Source organism: Neopelma chrysocephalum, unplaced genomic scaffold, assembly GCF_003984885.1.
Source record: "Neopelma chrysocephalum unplaced genomic scaffold, ASM398488v2 Primary Assembly neopelma1_84, whole genome shotgun sequence".
Taxonomy (NCBI): Eukaryota; Metazoa; Chordata; class Aves; order Passeriformes; family Pipridae; genus Neopelma; species Neopelma chrysocephalum.
In genome coordinates this window covers 6,146,205-6,166,010 of record NW_020897746.1, presented here as the reverse complement: position 1 = coordinate 6,166,010, position 19,806 = coordinate 6,146,205, and the positions used below count along the sequence as shown (strand labels likewise).

Sequence of the window (19,806 nt, the reverse complement as noted above, 5' to 3'; positions counted from 1 at the left end):
TCAGCTAAAGTGGAGACTTACTCATAGTGGCTCCATACCTAAGAGAGATACAGCAAAATTCTAGTACTTCTGTGCCAATCATGTCCCTGTAGCCTTGTGTGGAGCCTACTGAATTGGAAAAAATTGTGTGGTTAATGATTTATGTGAAACCATTTGTAGGTTTAGTTTTAAATACATGTTACTTCTTATGCTGAAGAGGAATTTTATAATGCCAAAGTTGCCCTGGGCAGGCATCCCAAAGGTCCTGGGATAGCTCACAGCCTGGAAGCTGCAACATTCAACTTCCTTGCCCTGGGGAAATATTGAAAGGAATAGCTTGGAACCACTCAGAGGTTACACATCATTTCACTATTATTCAGCTGAGTCATGACTTAACTGGGCCTGTTTTCCACTTCATACCCAATGAATCCTTATGCAGAAAACACACAAACCAGGTGTATTTTGTACCATTAATATAATTTACTAATTACAAACCTGAATGCAGTACTTATTGCCCTGCAGTACATACATTTTCTTGGCAGAATGTTTGGCCTTCTTTGGGAAAAAAAAAGCATATAATAAAATACTTTATGTATATAGAAAATATTTAAAAATATAAAATTCACTTTCTGGTCCTTGTAATTGTAAAATACTTTGTTCACATATCACAAGTTGAGTCTACTACAAAAAATGTTTTGTAAAATTACAGTACATTCACAAGTCACTTTTGTGGCAAGTCAGTAATATTAAAAAAAACACCAAACCAAAACCCAAGGGGTCTTCTCTTCATGCCAGTCCAGCATCTTTGGCCATACTGTAGAAAATGCCCTTTGCTGCTATAAGGTTTGCAGGTGTGTCAAATTCAGCTATGGTTCCATTGTCTAGAACAAGAACCCTGTGAAAAACAAAATAGGAGGCAGGGGGGAAGATGTGTCAGAGAATTCCTCGCAAGAAATGTGATACCTGTTTTTATCACAAAGCAAACTGCTCTAATCTTTGCCTCACCTTTGTTTTCCTCAATTATTTTCACATAGATGACAAACATTCTCCCTGAGCTGCTGTTTGGCTAAAAAAGGTACAGGGCAGTCACTATCTCCTGGGTCAATAAGAGGGGAAAAGGTGTCATGCTGGTAGTTCTGGAATCAAAAATACAGTTCCAGAGAGCCAAGGAGATAAAAGCTCATGAAGTACACTAATATATTTTCAAGTAATTAATATGACATGCTGTTAGTGAAAAAGTTACAGCAGCTGCTGGTTTAACAAGGCTGCATAAGCTTCCTGACAGTGCCAGGAGTGCAGCTGGGCAGTGTCACCTGCACAGCTCTGGTTACTGAATATAGAACCTGTTTCTTACGCCAACAGAGCCAAAGTCAGGACTGGATATTCTGGGATTATATGGCTTAAACATCATTGCTTACATACTGCCCAGCAAGAGCATCAGTGTGCCTATCTAGGGACAAACCCGACCCCTTCAGGTGCTGCCTCACATCCCCAGCAAACCCACGAGTCTCCCCCACACACACCACAGAGAGATTGTACCTCGTGTAATCCATGATGGTGTTCAGCCTGTGTGCGATGGTCAGCACCGTGCAGTCCTCAAACTGGGTCCGGATTGTCATCTGGATGAGATCGTCCGTCTCCAGGTCGATGGCCGCCGTCGCCTCGTCCAGGATCAGGATCCTGGTCTTGCGCAGGAGGGCCCTGGCCAGGCACACGAGCTGCCTCTGGCCAACGCTGCAAACACGCACAGGCTGTCACCAGCGAGGCCCTGCTGCTCACAATCACCCGTGCTGGAGCAGGTCACTCACTGGGTGAAGTTACCCAAAAAACCCCAGAATGTTTAGCAAGCAGCCTTGCTAAATACCCACAGGTTGCAGCATGCCAGCACTGAGTGATATGTTACTGCCTGACCCAGTGCTGGCAGAGCCACCAAACGTCCCTTTTATCATCATGACAAAAGCCAGGGCAACTAATGATGACAATGCTTCTGCTCAAGCTCTCAGAAACACTCAAAGTTCTAACAACATTGTGAGTTGTTTAAAAAAAAAAAAGCTAATAAAAAGGAAAAAAAAGTTATGAGGCTGCAAATCCTTTCTACCATAACAAAAATAATATATGTATATATATGGGCAGCCAGACTTCCTCCTCTGCCACAAACACAGCCTAGGCTTAGTCTTTGTCTGAGTGTCTGCAGGATGAGGAAGGAGCTGAACATTCATCACAGGCATAATCTGGTGACACCACAGCCTCGGAAGCCAATGAAGCATATCAAAACATGGCATTTTTATCATCCCCAGTCATGTCTTCATGAGTCTTCCAAATAGTAATGGAAAATAAACATTGCTAAAGTGTCAGGCAGAGGACTCTTATTCAGCACAACAGTTGTGTATGTTATCAGGGCATTTCTCTTCCTACCAAACTGTGTTAAAGGACTGCCTGTCCCTACTATCTTGTCATCCTGAAACTTCTTTCTCTACTGATAAGATGGGATTTTAGTTTGGGAAAAATCCTTCCTGGAAGCAAAGAAGAATCAAATCGTTTGTGGCAGAGGCAGAACAGGAGGCAAATGTTTGAACCTTAGCGGCTTTCTTGGAAAAGGAATAGGGGGCTAAACCATTTCAGACACACCAGACCACAGTGTCAGCCTGTGCTCAGGTGTCCCACACTGCCACAGCTGAAGGAGAGCTCAGTGTGTGTCCTAGTTCAAGCATTCCTTACCTGAGGTTCTCTCCACCCTCTGAGCACTCATAGTCCAGCATGGACGGCTGACTGCTGACAAACCTCTTCAAATGAGACAGTTCAAGGGCTTTCCATATTTCCTCATCTGAATACTTATTAAATGGGTCCAGGTTCATCCTCAATGTTCCAGAAAAGAGAACAGGATCCTGGATATAAAGCCAGTTCTCATTAGACAAGTGTTTTAGCAGTTTTAATACTATGTTTTAGATACTACGAGTTACTTTGAGGTCTCCATTGCATTGCAGGGAGGCCACTTCCTAACCCCATCCACTCTGACAACACATTACATTATACACACTTCAAGTTCCAACTGTAAAGATGGTTTATCCTAAATCCTGTTTTATCACCCAGCATCAGCCTATAAGGTGGGGGAGACAGAACCACTTAAAGTATAAACAGTTTGTTTTTCTGAAACAATTTTCTAAGTGTAACAAAGCATTTTCCTCTGTGGATAAACCATTATTTACAGTTTGTTAAGCTGTTAGAGATCCTTCCTTTCCTGTGACACATAGAAACAGTACCTGAGGAATAATTGTTAGCCTCGATCGAAGGTCATGGAGACCAATTTCTGAAATTTTCACGCCATCAATTTTAATTTCCCCTTTTACAGCTTCCAGGATCCTAAAGAGACAGAGCGTCATGGAGGACTTCCCTGCTCCGGTTCTGCCAACAATTCCAATCTACAACAAATTGCAGGTTTAACAACAAAGCATATGGTTAAGAGGAAAACAACACCCAGCAAAAAAACCCCAAGACAACCCCCTAATATTCCTTGAAGAGGTTTGACACAATATCTGAATCTAAGAAAGAATGGAACATTCCTTTACTAGTAATCCTGGGAATACACTGTAAAGTACTTATGGTCATTCCTGTAATTGGAATAATATTCCATAACAATATGTACAGGCCTAGAGCCATTCTGTGTAACTTTGGGTGATTAGTTGGAGTGCCCATGGTAGGAGTCCAGTCACTCAAGGACAAGAAACAAAGACTTTTGGGTCATACTTCATGGTAAGTATGAGTATCTCCATGCCAGAAGGATGCTGTCATCTTGTCTGTCTAGTATAAGGATAATTCTCTTCTCTTTTAATAACAGCCTGTTCAGGGGAGGACTTTCCCATGCTAATTGCTCTGTCACCAGCAGGCAAACCCCAGAACTTTCCAATGAAGCATGAAGAAATGAATCTCTCAGAAGAAAGACCATTTCCTGATTAAGAAAGCAAAGAATGTCATTTTCTTGCATGCCAAAAAATTCATGGGGAAAGTCAGAGAGCAGAAAAAGCTGGAATTCCTTCTCCCATCTGCACTGCTTCAGAAAAGTGTTCTTGTCACTGAATTTTTGTCACTTGCACTGGTACTTCCTACACAGTGTATGGGAGCCTGTTGCCAAATGAACTTGGAAAGTCCAGAAAGTCCCATGCAATTGGTGCTTCTGCTTCCAGCCTGCAGGATGCTGGCACAAGGACAGCACAGTTGTCACTGCTGCTCCTGCATTGCCAGCTGGAGGAGGTCTCTACTGGGGTCAATGTGCTTGTAGACCCTCTTCTCTACTCCATGGTTGTCACTGGAGGCTCAGAACAAAGTTCTACCAAAGACATCCAGCTGGTAACTCACCTTTTCCCCACCATGGACTTGGAGGTTTATCCCCTTCAGCACCAGATCCAGACCCTTCCTGTACCTCACTGAGTAATTCACAAACTCCAGCTCTCCCTTGGATGGCCAGTCTTCTGGGGGACTCTTGCCTTCAATGATCCAGGGAGCCTAAGGAAAACACAAGTCAGAAATGTCTCACAAAGGCTTAAGGAAAAAAAAATTCAAACACAGGTACAAACATTTAAACTGATAAATCAAATATCCATTATCAAATAGATTTATAATAATGAAGGAAAAACATGGGTTCCAAGTATCTACCCATTTGTCTTTGATGTGAAGTTTACAGGAAAAAAAGTCTGAGCACAAAGGGCTAGATCCTCAATGGATATAATTTTTTCCTATTAACTTTAATAGAACACTGCTGGTTTCCTGCCAGCTTGAGCTCTGGTTTATAACATGTATCATGCACCTTGTCTAGCTTCCTTTTAGCTTCCAGATTAAACACTTGATCTCCAGAACCACACACTGGAGCTCTCCTCAGGTCCTCCATTTCCTAGTTCTTAGTATGTACACAGGGCTAACAAACCCCAGTGTGTCCAGAGAGCAGCAGCTTTCCTGGCATAGCTCCATCTGCCACCTTCAAAAGTCTTTGGCAACAAAGGCAGATGATTGGATGCTTTTCCTGGATTAGCAGTACAGTGTTCCTAGAGATGTTCTTCTCTCATGGGAGGTGAGGACTGATTAAGTTGATTAAACAGAAATACTATTGAAAACACGTGCAAGGCCTGATAATTGTACTGGAGCTGTGCTCACTGGCAGGATCACAGCACCAGTCACGCAGGTAAGACTGTGCATCAAACACTTCAAACCCAAAGGGACCAAGATTCTGATGTGAAACTTATCTCCTGTGCTAGCCACTCACAGCAGCAGAAAATGAGATGCTAAGCACAGGCTGCATGACAGCAATAACAATTTGGAGCTGTGATAGCATAAATTACAGTTCAGAGCATGACATTTGTTCAGGTTAAATGATAACTCTCAGAGCAGGAACTGTCTCTCAGGAGTCTGAAGAAAGACCATGTAAATGTGTGCATTAAAATTTCACCATGGTTGTTGCTGAGTACACTTGACCCTTGGCAGCTGACCTCTGTTTCAGTTTCTGAATATTCTTTTATTCTTTCCACAGCCACAATGTTAGTTTCAAGTTCAGAAGTCATTCGGACCATCCAATTCAGAGACAAGGTCACCTTGGAGAAGACAAGGAATAAAATATCACCCCCAGAGGAACAACAGATAGACTACTAATAATAACAACAGCAACAACAACAACCACAACAACAATAATAACAGCAACAGCAGACACTGCTATTAAGACGTGGATTCACATTCATATTACAAATGAAATAATTGCCTTTGCATTGATGTTAATACAGTTACTGGGACAAGGAGTCTACAGATTATCAGGTACTCATGTGAAGAAGCACATGCCTCCCACAATGATTTAACACATGGCCCTCTCAAAAAAAGTTGGTTGGCAGTCATTCCCCAAATCATGGGTCTCACTGGGAAACTCGTATCACCAATCCTGCACACTCATGGTATCTAAAATTCTTCTGGCAAGAGTGAGGCCATTAAATCTGCTGAACTGTCCACAGCTTGGGTCAGTATAGTTTACCTCTTCTGATTATGAATCCTACTGATCTGCCTGTGATTGCCTGGACACACCAATATGCTACGTAGCAGGAATGATGCAGGACATGTTAAACCCGTGCTGCCCAAATGACCTGTTCTTGGTGGGTGCACCTGACACTTCCTGAGCTTCCTGTGTGTCAGTGCTGGGGATACTGGGGTACAGAACAGTGTTGATGCTCTCTAAGTGCCCTGAAATCCTACTGCATGTGAGCTTGCTGATGGTCTGCCAGCCTTCACTGTAACTCTCTAGTTTCCAGACATCCCACAACTCATTTTTATTATTTCCTTATTAACTTCAGCTTTAACAAGCACTTAAAGTATTGCTAATATATCTATATAATCTACAAAAATGCAAACCCACCAATGAGCAGAAAGCTGTAACATGTACCTGTAGCGCATAAGACACTGACAGTCCCACCAGGCCAGCATTCAGGCTGTTTCTACCAATCACAGCAAAAAGGGCAGCAAAAAGGACAATGCAGTTCCCCACGAACTCAACTCGAATGCCCAGCCACCTGGGGAGAAGGCAGGTGTAAGTACAGAGGCAAAGGGTTGCTTGGACCAGTTTTGCAAACACGGGATTATCTAAGTGGAAACAAGAAATGATGTGCCTGTTACCTGTTTGATACTATCCCAGGGTAGTAACTCTTCTGATTTTCATCCACCTTCAGATCACTGATGTCTACAAAGGCCTTCACTCTCCTGTAGGCTCTGATGACACTGGCCCCTGACACTGTCTCTGAGAAGTGGGAGTAGATGGGAGATCTGCTCACGGACTCCAGGCGCTTCAGCTGGCGGGAGGTGGCGACGTAGAATCGCTGCCATTTTTCAGAGAAAATTGAAGGGTACGTGAAATAATGTCTCTTTTAATTAACAGTGAAGAATTTCTTAGGTTAAGGATTTAAAGGAGATTGTTACTAATGCACTTCAACCCTCTGAAATGTCTTCTATAATTAAGAAGAATTTCAAGAAAGTTATCTTTGTTTCTTTCCACAACAGAGCACGGAGTAACTGCAATTTCTGTAGACTGTAAGCTGAATTTATTTATGTCCCTTTAAATTTAGCTAATATAACCTAACAAAATGGATCCATCTGTAGAAGCCTTATTTTCCAAGAAAACAGAGTGTGCATTGGCACCTCCATTATAATGTCTCTATTCACAGTCTATAAAATACGCTTCATTTTCACTCAGAAATCAATACAATTGTTGCTTTCTATTTTCGACATTCTACCTCCTCACCACCTTAAAAACTTGTCAGTATGTCAAATATATTCACACTTTAATATACTGATATGCATTGCAGCTCTGTCTCTAGCAGTAGGCTTACTTTTTAATACTTAAAAGCTAGAAAAGGTTATGCCTATTTATTTCATGACCACATCTCACAGGACATTTCTTTTTCTGAGAGAAGTAAAATAATATTTTGTTTACATAAACATGTAGCTACTCCAGATATTTCAATTTCCCCCGAAATTAATGTTGTTTTTACTAACAGAAAAAGGAATGGAATAAGGTTACAATGGTAGTCAGATATTTTTCCAGTTACCTGAACAAAGAAGTACAGAATTGCAAGTGGAACTATAACCACGGCAAAGAGCGGAGTGCTCGCTATAATCACAATCATGGTCGATACGGAGGTGAAGAATGTGCCAAGGAACATCAGGATGGTTGGTGGGATGACCTCATCGATCACGTAGATGTCCTTGGAAAAGCGGTTGATGATGCGGCCGGTCGGGGTGGTGTCGTAGAAGGACTGTGGGGTGTGAAATTTGTTCTCCAGCAGCGCAGCGTGGAGCGTCCGGGCGGCGTTGATGCCTCCCATGGCCAGCGTGAAGGAGCAGATCAGCACTATCAGCCCTGGTGGGTGAGCAGGAGACGTGTTAATCCATGAACATGATGTTCCCAATTCACAGCTCCTTGATTCCTGGCTGTTACTGTTGAGCTTGAAGCTTTTTTTACTTTACTGTATTCCCTGTCCACCCTTCTCTTACCGTGCACATCAGCACTACAGCATTGCTGCCTAAGGCACAGGAACACATCCTGCAGGATTTCACCATCCTGTCTATGTAAAACAGGCACACAACCATCCTCCCTCTGCTTTCCGCAAGCCTCCATGAAGTCCTAATACTACAACTACACCAAAAATTGTCATGTTTTCTCTCCAACTTACCTCTCTAAAGCTTCCATGTCACCTGTCCAACCCCCTCTGAGGGCTTCACAACAAAATTAAGCACTGGGCTGAGCTCAGACTTTGCAGTACCAGGTTACATTACCTCCCTTGCTTAGGATAGGACCTGATCTAGTTCCAACCTCCCTGCCATGGGCAGGGACACCTTCCACTAAACAGGTTGCTCCAAGTCCCATCCAACCTCGCCTTGAACACTTCCAGGGATGGGGCAGCCACAGCTTCTCTGGGCAACCTGTGCCAGGGCCTCCCCACCCTCACAGTAAATGATTTCTTTCTAATATCTGATATAAATCTATTCTCCGTTTGGACCACTGGCTACTAGCTTTTCCACCTAATTCCTCTTCCCTAAGCATTGAGACATCATGATTTTATCTGCCCTCACCTTGCAAGAGGCCCAAGGCAGCGTAGACTCCGATTCTCATGGCTGTGTTGTGCTGAGTCCCATTCACCACTGGCTCATTGGTCCAGTCACTGAGCCACACATTGGCCCCAATGGCAGCAGCATTTTGACAGCAATATAGGAAACATATTGCTAAAGAAAGGACAGGGTTGACAGCCTTCATGTATTGCCAGAACACTGATAGCTTCACCTGCAAAATCACACACCAAAGCTGGTTTGTACAGCTCACACAAGCAGGAGTTTAGAGAGAATTAAGAAGAAAAAAAAATTCTTTGTCAGGGGAACTGCTGAGTTCAAAACTGCCCAGGCTTTAACACACCACAGAGAACAGTTCATCTGCCTGAGCTCCACGTCAGGGCGATGACTTTCAGAACAAGCCAGAAACTTCTCTGAAATACTCTTCTCCTCCTTGTTGAGGAACTGTATTTCATTAGTTTCGTGGGGTTTTAGTTTTTAAGACTATGCCAGAGGGGGAAAGAAAAGGGAAAGAAAAGAGGCTGATCAAATAGCAGCAAAGGATGGGTAACAAGAACAGAAGCCAAGTTTTTCATGCAAAAGAAGCAACTTGGCAGGCTATCATGCTCAGGACTACTTTAAATGGCCTATTTGAGGAAAAGTGCTGAATATGCCTCCATTCTGTGTCTTTACAGCAACTTAAATGAGGTACCAAATGCTGGTGCACCCCAGCAGGAATATAAACAGATGATGCTTGTGGCAAAGAGTAAGGGTGCTATCTCAAAGGTAGTGCAAAAAGGCAGAGAAGCCAAAAGAGATAGATTCAGGAAAAAACTCAGTCTTTAAAAAAAAAGCATAAGAAGGAATAATTTAAAATACAAGTGTTGTCGATTAGGGACTTTGAAAGTTAAAATAATCCACAGAAAAAATTAATTACATATGTGTGCCGTGGACCAGTAGATCAGACTAAACAGGACACACTGAGCCTTCTGAAGTGGAGGGGCTTTCTTTAAGCAAACCTCCCTGCTCCTCTTCCTTCTGCTGCTCCTTTATGTCCCTTTCTTTTACTTTTTTATTCCCATCTTCTCTTTTTCCCTGTTCCCATTTCACTCCCTGGCCCTGCTCAGGAGGAATACAGCCCCTTTGTACCTATAAGCACAAAATGCTCTCGGATGGGGGTGGCAGGTATTTAGGCAGAGCAGACCCTCTGGCACCCAGCAGGCAGCTGGCTCACGTAACCCACTGCTGCAGCTGGACCCAGCAGCAGCCAAACAGTTTAAAAACCAACAGTGCTGAAAGCTCTGCAAGGCAAAGGCAGGGACGGTATCAAGTGACTGTGACGGGAGCTGGAAGGGATTTTTTCTTTTTTTTTTTTCCTGTAAGTATATAGCTCTTGCTGGGTGCCAAAACCTCTGCCAAAATCCTAAATTTGAATGGTCAGTGGCCACCAGATTAAGGCCTAAAGCCTGCAGTCATGATTTATACAACACATTTAACAGAACTGGATCAAACGTTAAAATAAAAATGATTCTTTTTCAAACAGAAATGTAGCAAAAGGGGGGGGGGGAAATCAAACCATACCGTGCCTGTTTCAGTGGTTTCAGCCTGAATAAGTTTCTCGTTAGCATTTTTTCTTGGCAGAGGAGGCTCTGCTGGCTTCTTCTCACAGACTCTTCGTTTCGTTGACATTTTGTTGGGACATTCTCCTCCCTCAGAAGACACTACACTAAGTTGCCTGGTTAAAACAAAAGAGTCATTAGGAGAAAAAGGGCATATTGAAGCAGTGCTAAGGCATGACTGGGATGCAGCAGACTGGACTTATTCCCAGCCCTTCCACTGAGTTCCCATGCCAGCCTCACTCACAGATGTGGGTGCTGGTACCACCCCTCTGGATGTTCAGTGGTGTCAGAAATACAGCATCTAAGAACAGCTGTGGCAGAACCTGGGCTCTTTGGGAAAGGCCTTTAGAGGCTTCATGGCAAGGCAGACATTTCAAGCTAAACCCTGAGCTTCTCTGTTTGCATATCAAAAGTAGCTGGACGGATCTGTGGGTATGGTTATAAAAAATTCTAAAGATTTCTAAGATTCCCAAGGGAAAGGTGAAATGCAAAGGGTTTATTTATAGCATAACTGGCAGCAGTTTAGTGTTGAGTGGGTAAATACATACAGCAGTGTTACCTGAGAACCAGAGAGCTGCTTAAAGAAATGGGTTCAGTTCAGATTCAAAAGAGGATTGCAGGAATAGATATTTGACCTTCTTTCACATTTTTTTTTTCAAAAGGACACTAAACCAATTTATTTGTAAGAGGAAACTAAGCAAACTAAAGCCCAGATGGAGAAGGGGTATGTGATATAACATCTTTCAGATGTGTTTCACCCCAGACAGAGATTAGAAACACATGAACCTCACGTTTACCTAAGGAACTGTTTGCGGACCTCGTTGGTCACCGGTTCGTTATCCGCCAGGTCGGTGTGGATGCTGAGGGTGTCTTCAGCCAGCAGGACTTCTTCCTCCTCCAGCACTGCAAGACAAGATCACACCTCAGATTTTCTGCCCCATAAAGCAGAAAGCACAGGAAAAGGTGGCTATGCAAAGCAAGAGTCATGAAAAACAATACCACAGCAGGAAAATCACAGTGCATAAAATCCCCCCTGGTTTTACTTCTGTGCATTGCTTCTCTGAATATAATTGCAAAGATCTTGTGAGGCAAGTTGGCTGCCAAATGCATTTACATCACATTCCTTTAACACATCAGAATGTCAGGCAATAGTGTCAGAGTTGGTTTCAGCTAAATTCACTCATAAAGCGTGTTCTAGGCATGATCTGGGGCTGGGGGAGTCACGTCAGAAGCTCCTGCAAGCCCCTGCTGCTGCTGGAAGATGTCGTGCCTGTTCCCCTCTGCCTGGCTGGAGAGCAGCAGTGCTGCAATCAAAGAGCGTGGGAACAGTGTCACACAGGGGAAACATTTACCAAAATGCTTTAATCTTGTACCATTTTGTCAGAATCAAATCAAGCTGAAAAGTAAGCCAAGATTAAAATGTCGTTTGAACTTTGCTACATGAAGAAAAAAAAACAACCACAGATAAAGGGAAAACACACCAGACACTGGGTAGCCCCTTTGATAGCAAGGCCAGTGTTTTTTTTGGCTACTTTGTTTTCCTGATGAGCTTGGCCTTGCTAATTGTAAAATAAATTGCTGAGTTCAAAATAATTTCTATCATAAGAGCTGATTTTCTTCTAGGACAAACCACATGAAATTTTGAAAGGAATTTTTGAAAATATTTCTGAATAACACAGACCTGGCCACAGACAATAATTTTCACGGTAGTGCAGAAAGGCAAATGCAAGGTTGTCATGAAGACCCAGGGGGCAGTTTACAGAGAAAATATCTGTAATCTTGTTGACAGAAAAAGACATGTTTTAAGAAAAAGCAATACTGTACTTGTTGGTTCGTCCTCTTCAATGTCTTCATCCAGTGCATAATTTCGCAGGAATTCTGCAAAGGCCTTGTTTTGTTTCAGAAGGTCTTGGTAAGATCCCATTTCAGAGATTTTGCCATCGACCAGGACAACTATATGGTCTACCTGAGGTAGGAAGCTGATGCCATGGGTCACCAGAATTCGGGTCTGGATAGGGAAAAAGAGAAAAACCACAAATCTTTCAGTTGTCACTGTGGGGACTAACACTACTTAGCAAGTCAAATACTACCAAGTTTTTGGGAAAGGGAGTGAGTTATTGTATCAAGGTGAAATGCCCGTGGAAATAACACTGTCATCATTGGCCAAATGAGCTTGGAAATATGTACATGAACTCACTATGCTCCTGCTGCTGATACAGCCACAGAGGGAATTAAACCAACAGAATTATCATTCCCTCTTTCCGTTATGCTGATTTTCTTTGTAGCCCTTCCCTTTTGAGCTCTGAGATAATCCAAGAAGACTATAACAGGAGCAGAAGGTGCAGCAAAGCGACTGCAGTCTGGTTGCATGTTGCCAAAGGCCTCTGTAACATCAGTATCTGGTACAGCTTCCTCCCCGCACACCTCCGAGTAACAACAAGCAACACTGCCAACCTGTGCAAGTTTCTGCAAATGCCTTGTTTTTGGAGATCTCACAGCGGGGATTTTAAAAGACAGAGCTGGTTTCTGCCTCTGCATGTGCTGACCAGATCACATAATTTCTGGGCGTGAATAAGCTCATCACAGTGTGACAAAAGGTGTCCCCGTTGCCAGCTACAGACAGAAATTCAGGAGCGAGCTGGCACCCAAGCCTGGGTGGTGAAACAGCTTTCCTGTTACCCACCAGTGTTCCCAAGCTTGTGTGCAGTTTTAAGAGGATCTAAATGTCAGCTTACTTTTCCTTTGAGTACCCCATCTGGACCGATGACTTTGTCGAAGATGTGCTTTGCGACGTGCGAGTCCACGGCAGACAGGGGATCATCTAACAGGTAAATGTCAGAGCCGCTGTACACGGCACGGGCGAGGCTCACGCGCTGCCTCTGCCCACCTGACAGGTTGATGCCCTGAAGGGAGAGAGAGGAGAGAACAAAACACATCACACAACAACAGCTCTGACTGTTCATGGCTCTCACCCAGCCTCAACACTCGGATGCTAAATTGAAACATGAGGCGCTGAAGAGAATAACCCGCCCAGAGACAGGAACACAACGCCTCTAGATCTGTTTGTTCACTGCCAAACTTCCACTCACTCAGCAATCTGGAGACACAGTGAGGCTCTTTTTAATAAGCTCCTGAAGGGAGCTGTTAAAACACAGAACTACATAAAAAGGAAAACCGTCAACCGGGATGTAAAATGTAAATTTCAAAGCAGGGCTGTGGCACCTGGAACATCTTTCACATCTCTCATCCTGCATATAAATCCACATCTCCACCCCATTTTATGAAATCTAACTCAAACTTAGTGGCCCGTGAAAAAAAGAATATCTCTGTTGTTAATCACAGATGTAAAAGTTCCTCATTAAAATGTGTTAAGGGATGATCATATCATTTTTTCACTTGAAGCACAACCATATGTTCCCTCCCTTTTTATCCCTACAGGAAAAGGAAGGTCTTTACTTATTCTGGGCAGATGCACCTTTACAATTGCACAATAAATGGAGGGTGCTCTGATCTTCCAGGGCTAGATATGAAATTCTGCATCATAATACAAGCACATGCCTAAAGTTAGGAACAAGTTTAAGTCAAACTGCCTTCCACAGAACTGCCCTGAATGTTTTGGTGTTGATTGTAGCAGGGATGCCATTGTAAAGATCAAACCAAACCAAGTGCTGACTTTTCAGCATTCTCTCTTTAGGTAGACCAGGGATCACCAAGCAGGTCTGACTTGAAAAGGAAATAATTACCTTCTCTCCTATCTCAGTCTGATCTCCTCCTGGCAGCACTTCCAGGTCAGTTTTTAAAGCACAGGCCTCCAGGGTATTTTGGTATTTTTCCTCATTAGGAGCTTGGCCAAACAAAATGTTATCTTTCAGCGTAGCGTTCTGGATCCAGGCTTGTTGAGGCACATAAGCAACAGAACCCTAGAACAAGGAGGGAGAAAGGAAACCTCTGACTTTAACATGCAGCAATTCATGCTTACAGCTCTGATAAAGATCTGCAGCACATATATGGCTCCTGCTTCACACACATTCACATTATACATATATGTGTGCAAATTGTTAATGTATAGTCGATCAAATAAGGAAAGTTCATATAAAACCCAACTGAACAGGTGTGGGTAAAACTCAAACACACAGACAAGCTGCCAGAGGACCAACCAGAATTCCCTCTGCAGCCTGACATTCATTCTAAGCAAGGGCAGGCATAAGCAGCACATTTCTATACCATCATTAAATGGCATTGTGAACAATACCAACCTTCACAGCCACTTCTCCTTCCAGCTTTTCCATTTCACCCAGGAGAGCAGACACCAGAGAAGACTTCCCACAGCCAACATGGCCAACAACGGCAACCAAAGCACCACTGGGGACCAACATATTTATACTGTGGAGGAAACAGGCTGGAAATTAATTAAACATTAGTTTACTAAAGGCATCAGGGGTCTTTAAAGCAGGGCTGAAATACACAGTGACAAATCAGCCTGACCTCAGCCTGACTGGATATAGTAAGCATAGCTTGGTCACTGGTCTTCTCCTCCCTTTCTCGTGTACTGTAACCAGAACTGTAGGAGCAAATGGAAACCCAGCATTAATCTATCTTGATTGTTCCTAAAGCAGTAGGATTCGTAACAAGCCTTCTAAGACCCTCTGCTGTGTCCTATCAGTCCATCAGCAAGTCAAACTGGGTTCATAAGCATTTTGAAAGAAGATAATCTTCCAGAAGTATCTTGGTTCTTAATTTTAAAACCAAGAGCAATCGTAACGAAGTAGTGAGTGAACACATTCCATCTAAAAATGTTCAAACCACTTTAGAACTGTATTTCCAGTGCTAGTAAATAGGGTAAAAACTGACACCAAAAAACCAAGACTTCCCAGTTAAAATCCTTTACTGTTTTCCCCACTATGTTCCTAAAGGTACTGCTTTAGGTCTTGGTGAACTAATAAGGAAATGAGTGATGGACAGAGTCTCTTTGCCATCAAAGTGCCTTTCACTAATGAAATCAATATAAATTGCTGTTTGCACGGATCATGATGCATAACATAAGGAAACATATGCTTCCAGGCAAATTTTGTTTGTATTCATTCAAATAGGCAAATGAGCAAAACAAGCACCCCCCCACAGTCTGGAGGCGGCCCATCCACCACCACAGGGATGAGTCTGCCACAAGAGATGCACATATGTGATGTGTGGTTTTTACTAGACATCGTTCAAAATAGACCTCCTAGAAGCCAGAAACCAGGTAGATGTTGCATTGCAACTGCACAAAAAAGAATTAAAAAAATCTTACTCTTTCAAAGTTGGCTTAAGCTCCTTTCCCCAGCTGAACGTGGCATTTGTTACACTGATGGCATTGCCTGTGTGACAAAAACACAACAACAGAGGAGGCAGGAAATGTGTTACACAGAACAGCACGACTGAGAGACGGGCAGACAGAGGGATCTTTATTTACGGGTGTTTCACATACACTGCACTTCCCTTTTCTGCTGGCATGGGAAGCACAGTCTCATGCCTGTGGGTCACAAGACAGGCTTGTTCAGAGTGAAAATAACCAACTGCAGCTTAAGCTATAGACTGTGAGTTAACAGACCTATGGAGCTGAAAAGCTGCCCTGCCTCACCCTGCCATGGGGAGGCTGGTCCCAACATGTGCTCCTCAGTATCCCCCTGCAACTGAGCACAACTTTGCTTCAGAAACCACTTTCAAGTCAGTAGGAGGTCACTGCATGCTGTTGACTTTGATGCATCAGATTAAACTTGACTCTGTGCAGCTTTTTGCTTGTCACACTAACAAGTCATAGATCCGCAGGCTTTCTTTATTTCCTGGTGGGGTGGTGCAGAACAGTAATTTCATGACAGACACACAGCCATTCCTCCTCCTCCTCTGTCTGTGGCATCACATGTAACATAAAGTTTCAAGCTATAGTGTCACCAAAGCGTGTTACATGATGAAACACTTTTGTTTGAGGCCACCTGGCTCACTCAATTATTTTGGGATACTGTTTCCAACACAAGAAATCAAAACTGTGTACAAAGCTTCTGAAGACTTGTGCAGTGTGAAAGGTTTGAACAAGCCTTGCTGTTCCTAGTCAGTGGATGCCCTTCATATTCAGTGCTGTGAGCATCCAGCACATTGCAGATGCAAACTCAGGCCTAACAAGCTCAAAGTTCAAAAATATTGCCAGAAACTCTTCTTATTTCCACATAGCCTGAACACTAAACATGTACTTTTCAAAGCAGCAGCTTCCTCTTGTTTGCTTTTTTTTCTAACCCAAGATTACTATTGTTATTTTCTTTTTGCCTTTTTTCATAACTCCACCAGTCCAAAACAGATATAAGATGCTGTTGTATTAGCTTCATTTAAAAAAAATACCAATGTCTTTACCTGGTGAAATCACCTTTGTTTCCACACAATTTGGATCAAGTTCATCATGACTCAGGAACTGCTGAATTCTCTTTAGGGAAACACTTGTCTAAGAAAAGAGCGTGGTGTTATTTTATTATTCTTTTAATGAGAACTTAATGCTCTTACTACTGAAAAAGAAAGCATGCACAATGGCTTAAGCCTTCCCCCCATGGGCTTCCTGAACAGTGACTCATTCTTTCCCTGCAATCACACTTATGCTGAAATCTGAGCTTTTAACCGCAAAATTTCTCAGACCAAGCTGAGTTTATCTGAGTGAAGCAAAATTCACACAGACAGGCTTACTCAGATGATGTCAGGCTTTCCAAGACAGGGCAGCAGTAGAGAAAGGGTATTAAAAAGAAAACCAGCTAACAGGCAGATGCAAGGGATCTCTGCATTCCAGAAATCAGGGGCACGTGGGGTTCTTTCTGTTCGAGTTGTTCAGGACAACCCACGCACCCAACCCTCCTTACCTGCGCAATATTGCTAATGACTTGTGGAAGCATATTGAGGGGAAACTTCAAGATATTGAACAAGGAGAGGGAGACAAAAGCCTTTTCTGCATCCAGGATATTCTTCTCATCCACTGAGACATAGACGGCAAATGTCGTCAGCGCTACCTGAAAGCCAGAAAGGGAGTTTACTGTGAGACGTGTGTTACATTCTGACATTTTAAAAAGCACTCAGGCCTGATGGGCATCTTGGAAATAAAAGTATCAACCACAAAACTCCTTGTTTCTGACCTTTTCAATACACTTTAAGAATGACAAGTCATTTGGACAAGTTGGTACAAAAAAAAAGGGCACGCGGAATGAAATAACTTTCAGATTACTAATGGTTATGTTGAGTTGAACTAAGAGGTTCAAGAGGTGAACTACAGAACTTGGGTAAATGAAAAGGAAAAGCTGCTATCAGGCTGTGGTTTGGCTGCTTTTCACACTCCACCCAACCAAATTTTCCCATTGTAAACTGCAGGCTAAGCAAACAACCTCTACTAATCAATAGAAAAGGGAGTAAAATCCAAGTTATTTGTTGGTTTGCTGTATGACAGGGACCATCCACTGTGGAAGGACCACTCCATGCATTAAACTAATGGTGAGCAGGAACTGGAATGTGTATTGAAGGAAGTGCATTAACTTTAAGGAACCATGAAAGGGGCAGGATCTCAAGGCTGTTCAGGACATTTCTGTAGGGCCAGGTCTTTGATCTCGAGAATAGTTGGCTATGAATATTTTTGACCAAGGACTTATCTGAATGGTTTTATTCACCAAAACCTTTGCTGCAAAAGGGATCAAAGTGCAATGAAGTGGAAAATAGAGGGAAAGACAAAATTGAGGAAAAAGCATTTCAGAATTGGCAATGTATCATTTGGGCTTTAGTTTTTACATTAAATCAATCTCTTTTTTAGGTTGTAGAATAATTTGACAACTCCCTCTCCCACTAAAACAAGGAGAGCACTGTAACACGAAGGTAGAAACGAGAGCTAAAGACAGACGTTGTCCTGACTGACTCAATTAAAATTTCCTTTGCTATTTTTGCTATTCACAGATATCTCTGAGGTTTCATATTCTAGTTTCAATTTGTTATGGGAAGTACTTTGAAGTGGTTGGAAATTCTCCTGAGACAGCTATTCCCAGCTTCCACTGGCAGCCTCTATCACAAAATACTTTAATACCGATTAACCAAAAGGCTCCTGAGAACAGGGAACTCTGATTCAAGGCATGCGAATAATTTTTTCGAAAAAGTATTTACATTTTATTCCTATGTACATTTAGCAGGCAGAAAGCCTCACACTTATCCTTCAAGGATGTACTTGCACGGCTTAGAGAGTCATGCAAATTCAATTTACCAGGAACGGGGCGCTGATCCAGGCAAAGGTGGACAAAGAATTGAGATAAGCAGATTTTTTCAAAACTCGCAGCTCGTTCTTTCGTATCTCCAGGACCTTTTGTGAAAAGGATGGTTCCCACGCATACAGCTTCAGCACCTTGATGCCACCCAGGATCTCATTCATTAATTTAATGCGGGAGTCTTTATATCGCATTTGTTCCACCTGGGTTATTGGTAAACACAGGAGACAGAGTGTCACAGCAAGGGCCAGATGAGAGCTTTCAACATATGTCTCACAGCTGTGCTGGTCCTTGGGCTATTTCTAAAGAGGATGCAAAAGGTGATCACAGAAAGCCAGACTGTTATCAGTGAGCTTTTTGTGCAAGTCAATACCGCCAAAGAAACCAGAAATCAAAGAAACTGCCTGGAAAGCAGAGTACAAAAGCTTTCCACTCATCTTCACTCTGAGGAGCTACATTTTTTAAACCATTTTAAGATTCAGGCACTTCACAAAAATACTACCCTGCTACTTCCTTTGATTTCTTCAGATTTTTTTTCCTGATATGCACAGTTGTATTTCTTATGGCATCCGTTGAAAACTGTGGTTACTCCTAGTTGTTTTCTTCCTATATATTAGAATACAGTGCTTCATTCAGTTCTTGAAAAAATAAAATTCCTGCTCAACTGTATACACAAAATTCATACACACATGCACAGAAAAATATGCAGCTCTGAGCGTCTCACAGTGTGCAAGGGAGAAAAGGAATGTTAATCTCTTGATGTCAGCATCAAGAGATTCAATGGTAAGTCTGTATGTCTCTTTAAGCATGTAATAATACCCCTCTGTTACTAAGGCTGTGCTTAAATGTCATGATTCAGATTCATTTTCCAACTCTTACCTTTTTCACATCAATAGTTTGATTTTTTTGGTTTTTGTTTTTTTTTTTTAAATCTTCCAAACAGTCACTGACAGGCTGCACAGCACAAGCCATTTATGAGATTTTTTCTAGCACAAAGCCAGAGGGCACTGTTATATTGGTATTTTTTCAGACTTCTTGACTAGAGACAACTAAGACTACAAAGAAAGGAATAAAAGAGCCTTTTACCTTAAGCTAATAAATGAAATTTGGCCCAGCTCAGTAGCAGTGAATGTCAACACTGGCTATTAGCATAAAACCCAAGCTGCCAGGTTTCGCTCCCATCTCTGAAAACATTCATTTGCAGCTTAAAGAACAGCATTTATTTCAGTGCCTTTCTCCAGATACTCCTAGAGGCAGATACCAGGTGAAGGGATATGGAGACAAGGAAATCTCTTGCTAATCCCAAAAGCTCCTCCAGGAGTATGAAGATCCACTGCCTCAATGCCACACCTTTCCCCTAAATAGCATTCAATTTACTATGGAAAAAC

General features: G+C 42.6%; 1 protein-coding gene across 1 annotated transcript in view; it reads right to left on the bottom strand.

The window, feature by feature from the left end:
* Positions 1-439: 439 nt before the first annotated feature.
* ABCC3 (ATP binding cassette subfamily C member 3) overlaps positions 440-19,806 on the bottom strand; it is a 46,593-nt gene continuing 27,226 nt past the window's right edge. Inside the window, exons 12-31 of the mRNA XM_027691833.1 lie at positions 18,418-18,621; positions 17,042-17,188; positions 16,548-16,635; positions 15,454-15,520; positions 14,423-14,549; positions 13,910-14,086; positions 12,902-13,069; positions 11,991-12,174; positions 10,964-11,069; positions 10,129-10,282; positions 8,575-8,782; positions 7,551-7,861; positions 6,622-6,821; positions 6,392-6,518; positions 5,457-5,558; positions 4,333-4,479; positions 3,240-3,398; positions 2,698-2,864; positions 1,519-1,713; positions 440-874 (exon numbers count right to left, since the gene is read on the bottom strand). Of these exons, the coding sequence (XP_027547634.1) occupies positions 766-874; positions 1,519-1,713; positions 2,698-2,864; positions 3,240-3,398; positions 4,333-4,479; positions 5,457-5,558; positions 6,392-6,518; positions 6,622-6,821; positions 7,551-7,861; positions 8,575-8,782; positions 10,129-10,282; positions 10,964-11,069; positions 11,991-12,174; positions 12,902-13,069; positions 13,910-14,086; positions 14,423-14,549; positions 15,454-15,520; positions 16,548-16,635; positions 17,042-17,188; positions 18,418-18,621 (3,147 nt within the window). The 3' untranslated portion in view covers positions 440-765. The remainder of the gene's footprint in view (positions 875-1,518; positions 1,714-2,697; positions 2,865-3,239; positions 3,399-4,332; positions 4,480-5,456; positions 5,559-6,391; positions 6,519-6,621; positions 6,822-7,550; positions 7,862-8,574; positions 8,783-10,128; positions 10,283-10,963; positions 11,070-11,990; positions 12,175-12,901; positions 13,070-13,909; positions 14,087-14,422; positions 14,550-15,453; positions 15,521-16,547; positions 16,636-17,041; positions 17,189-18,417; positions 18,622-19,806) is intronic.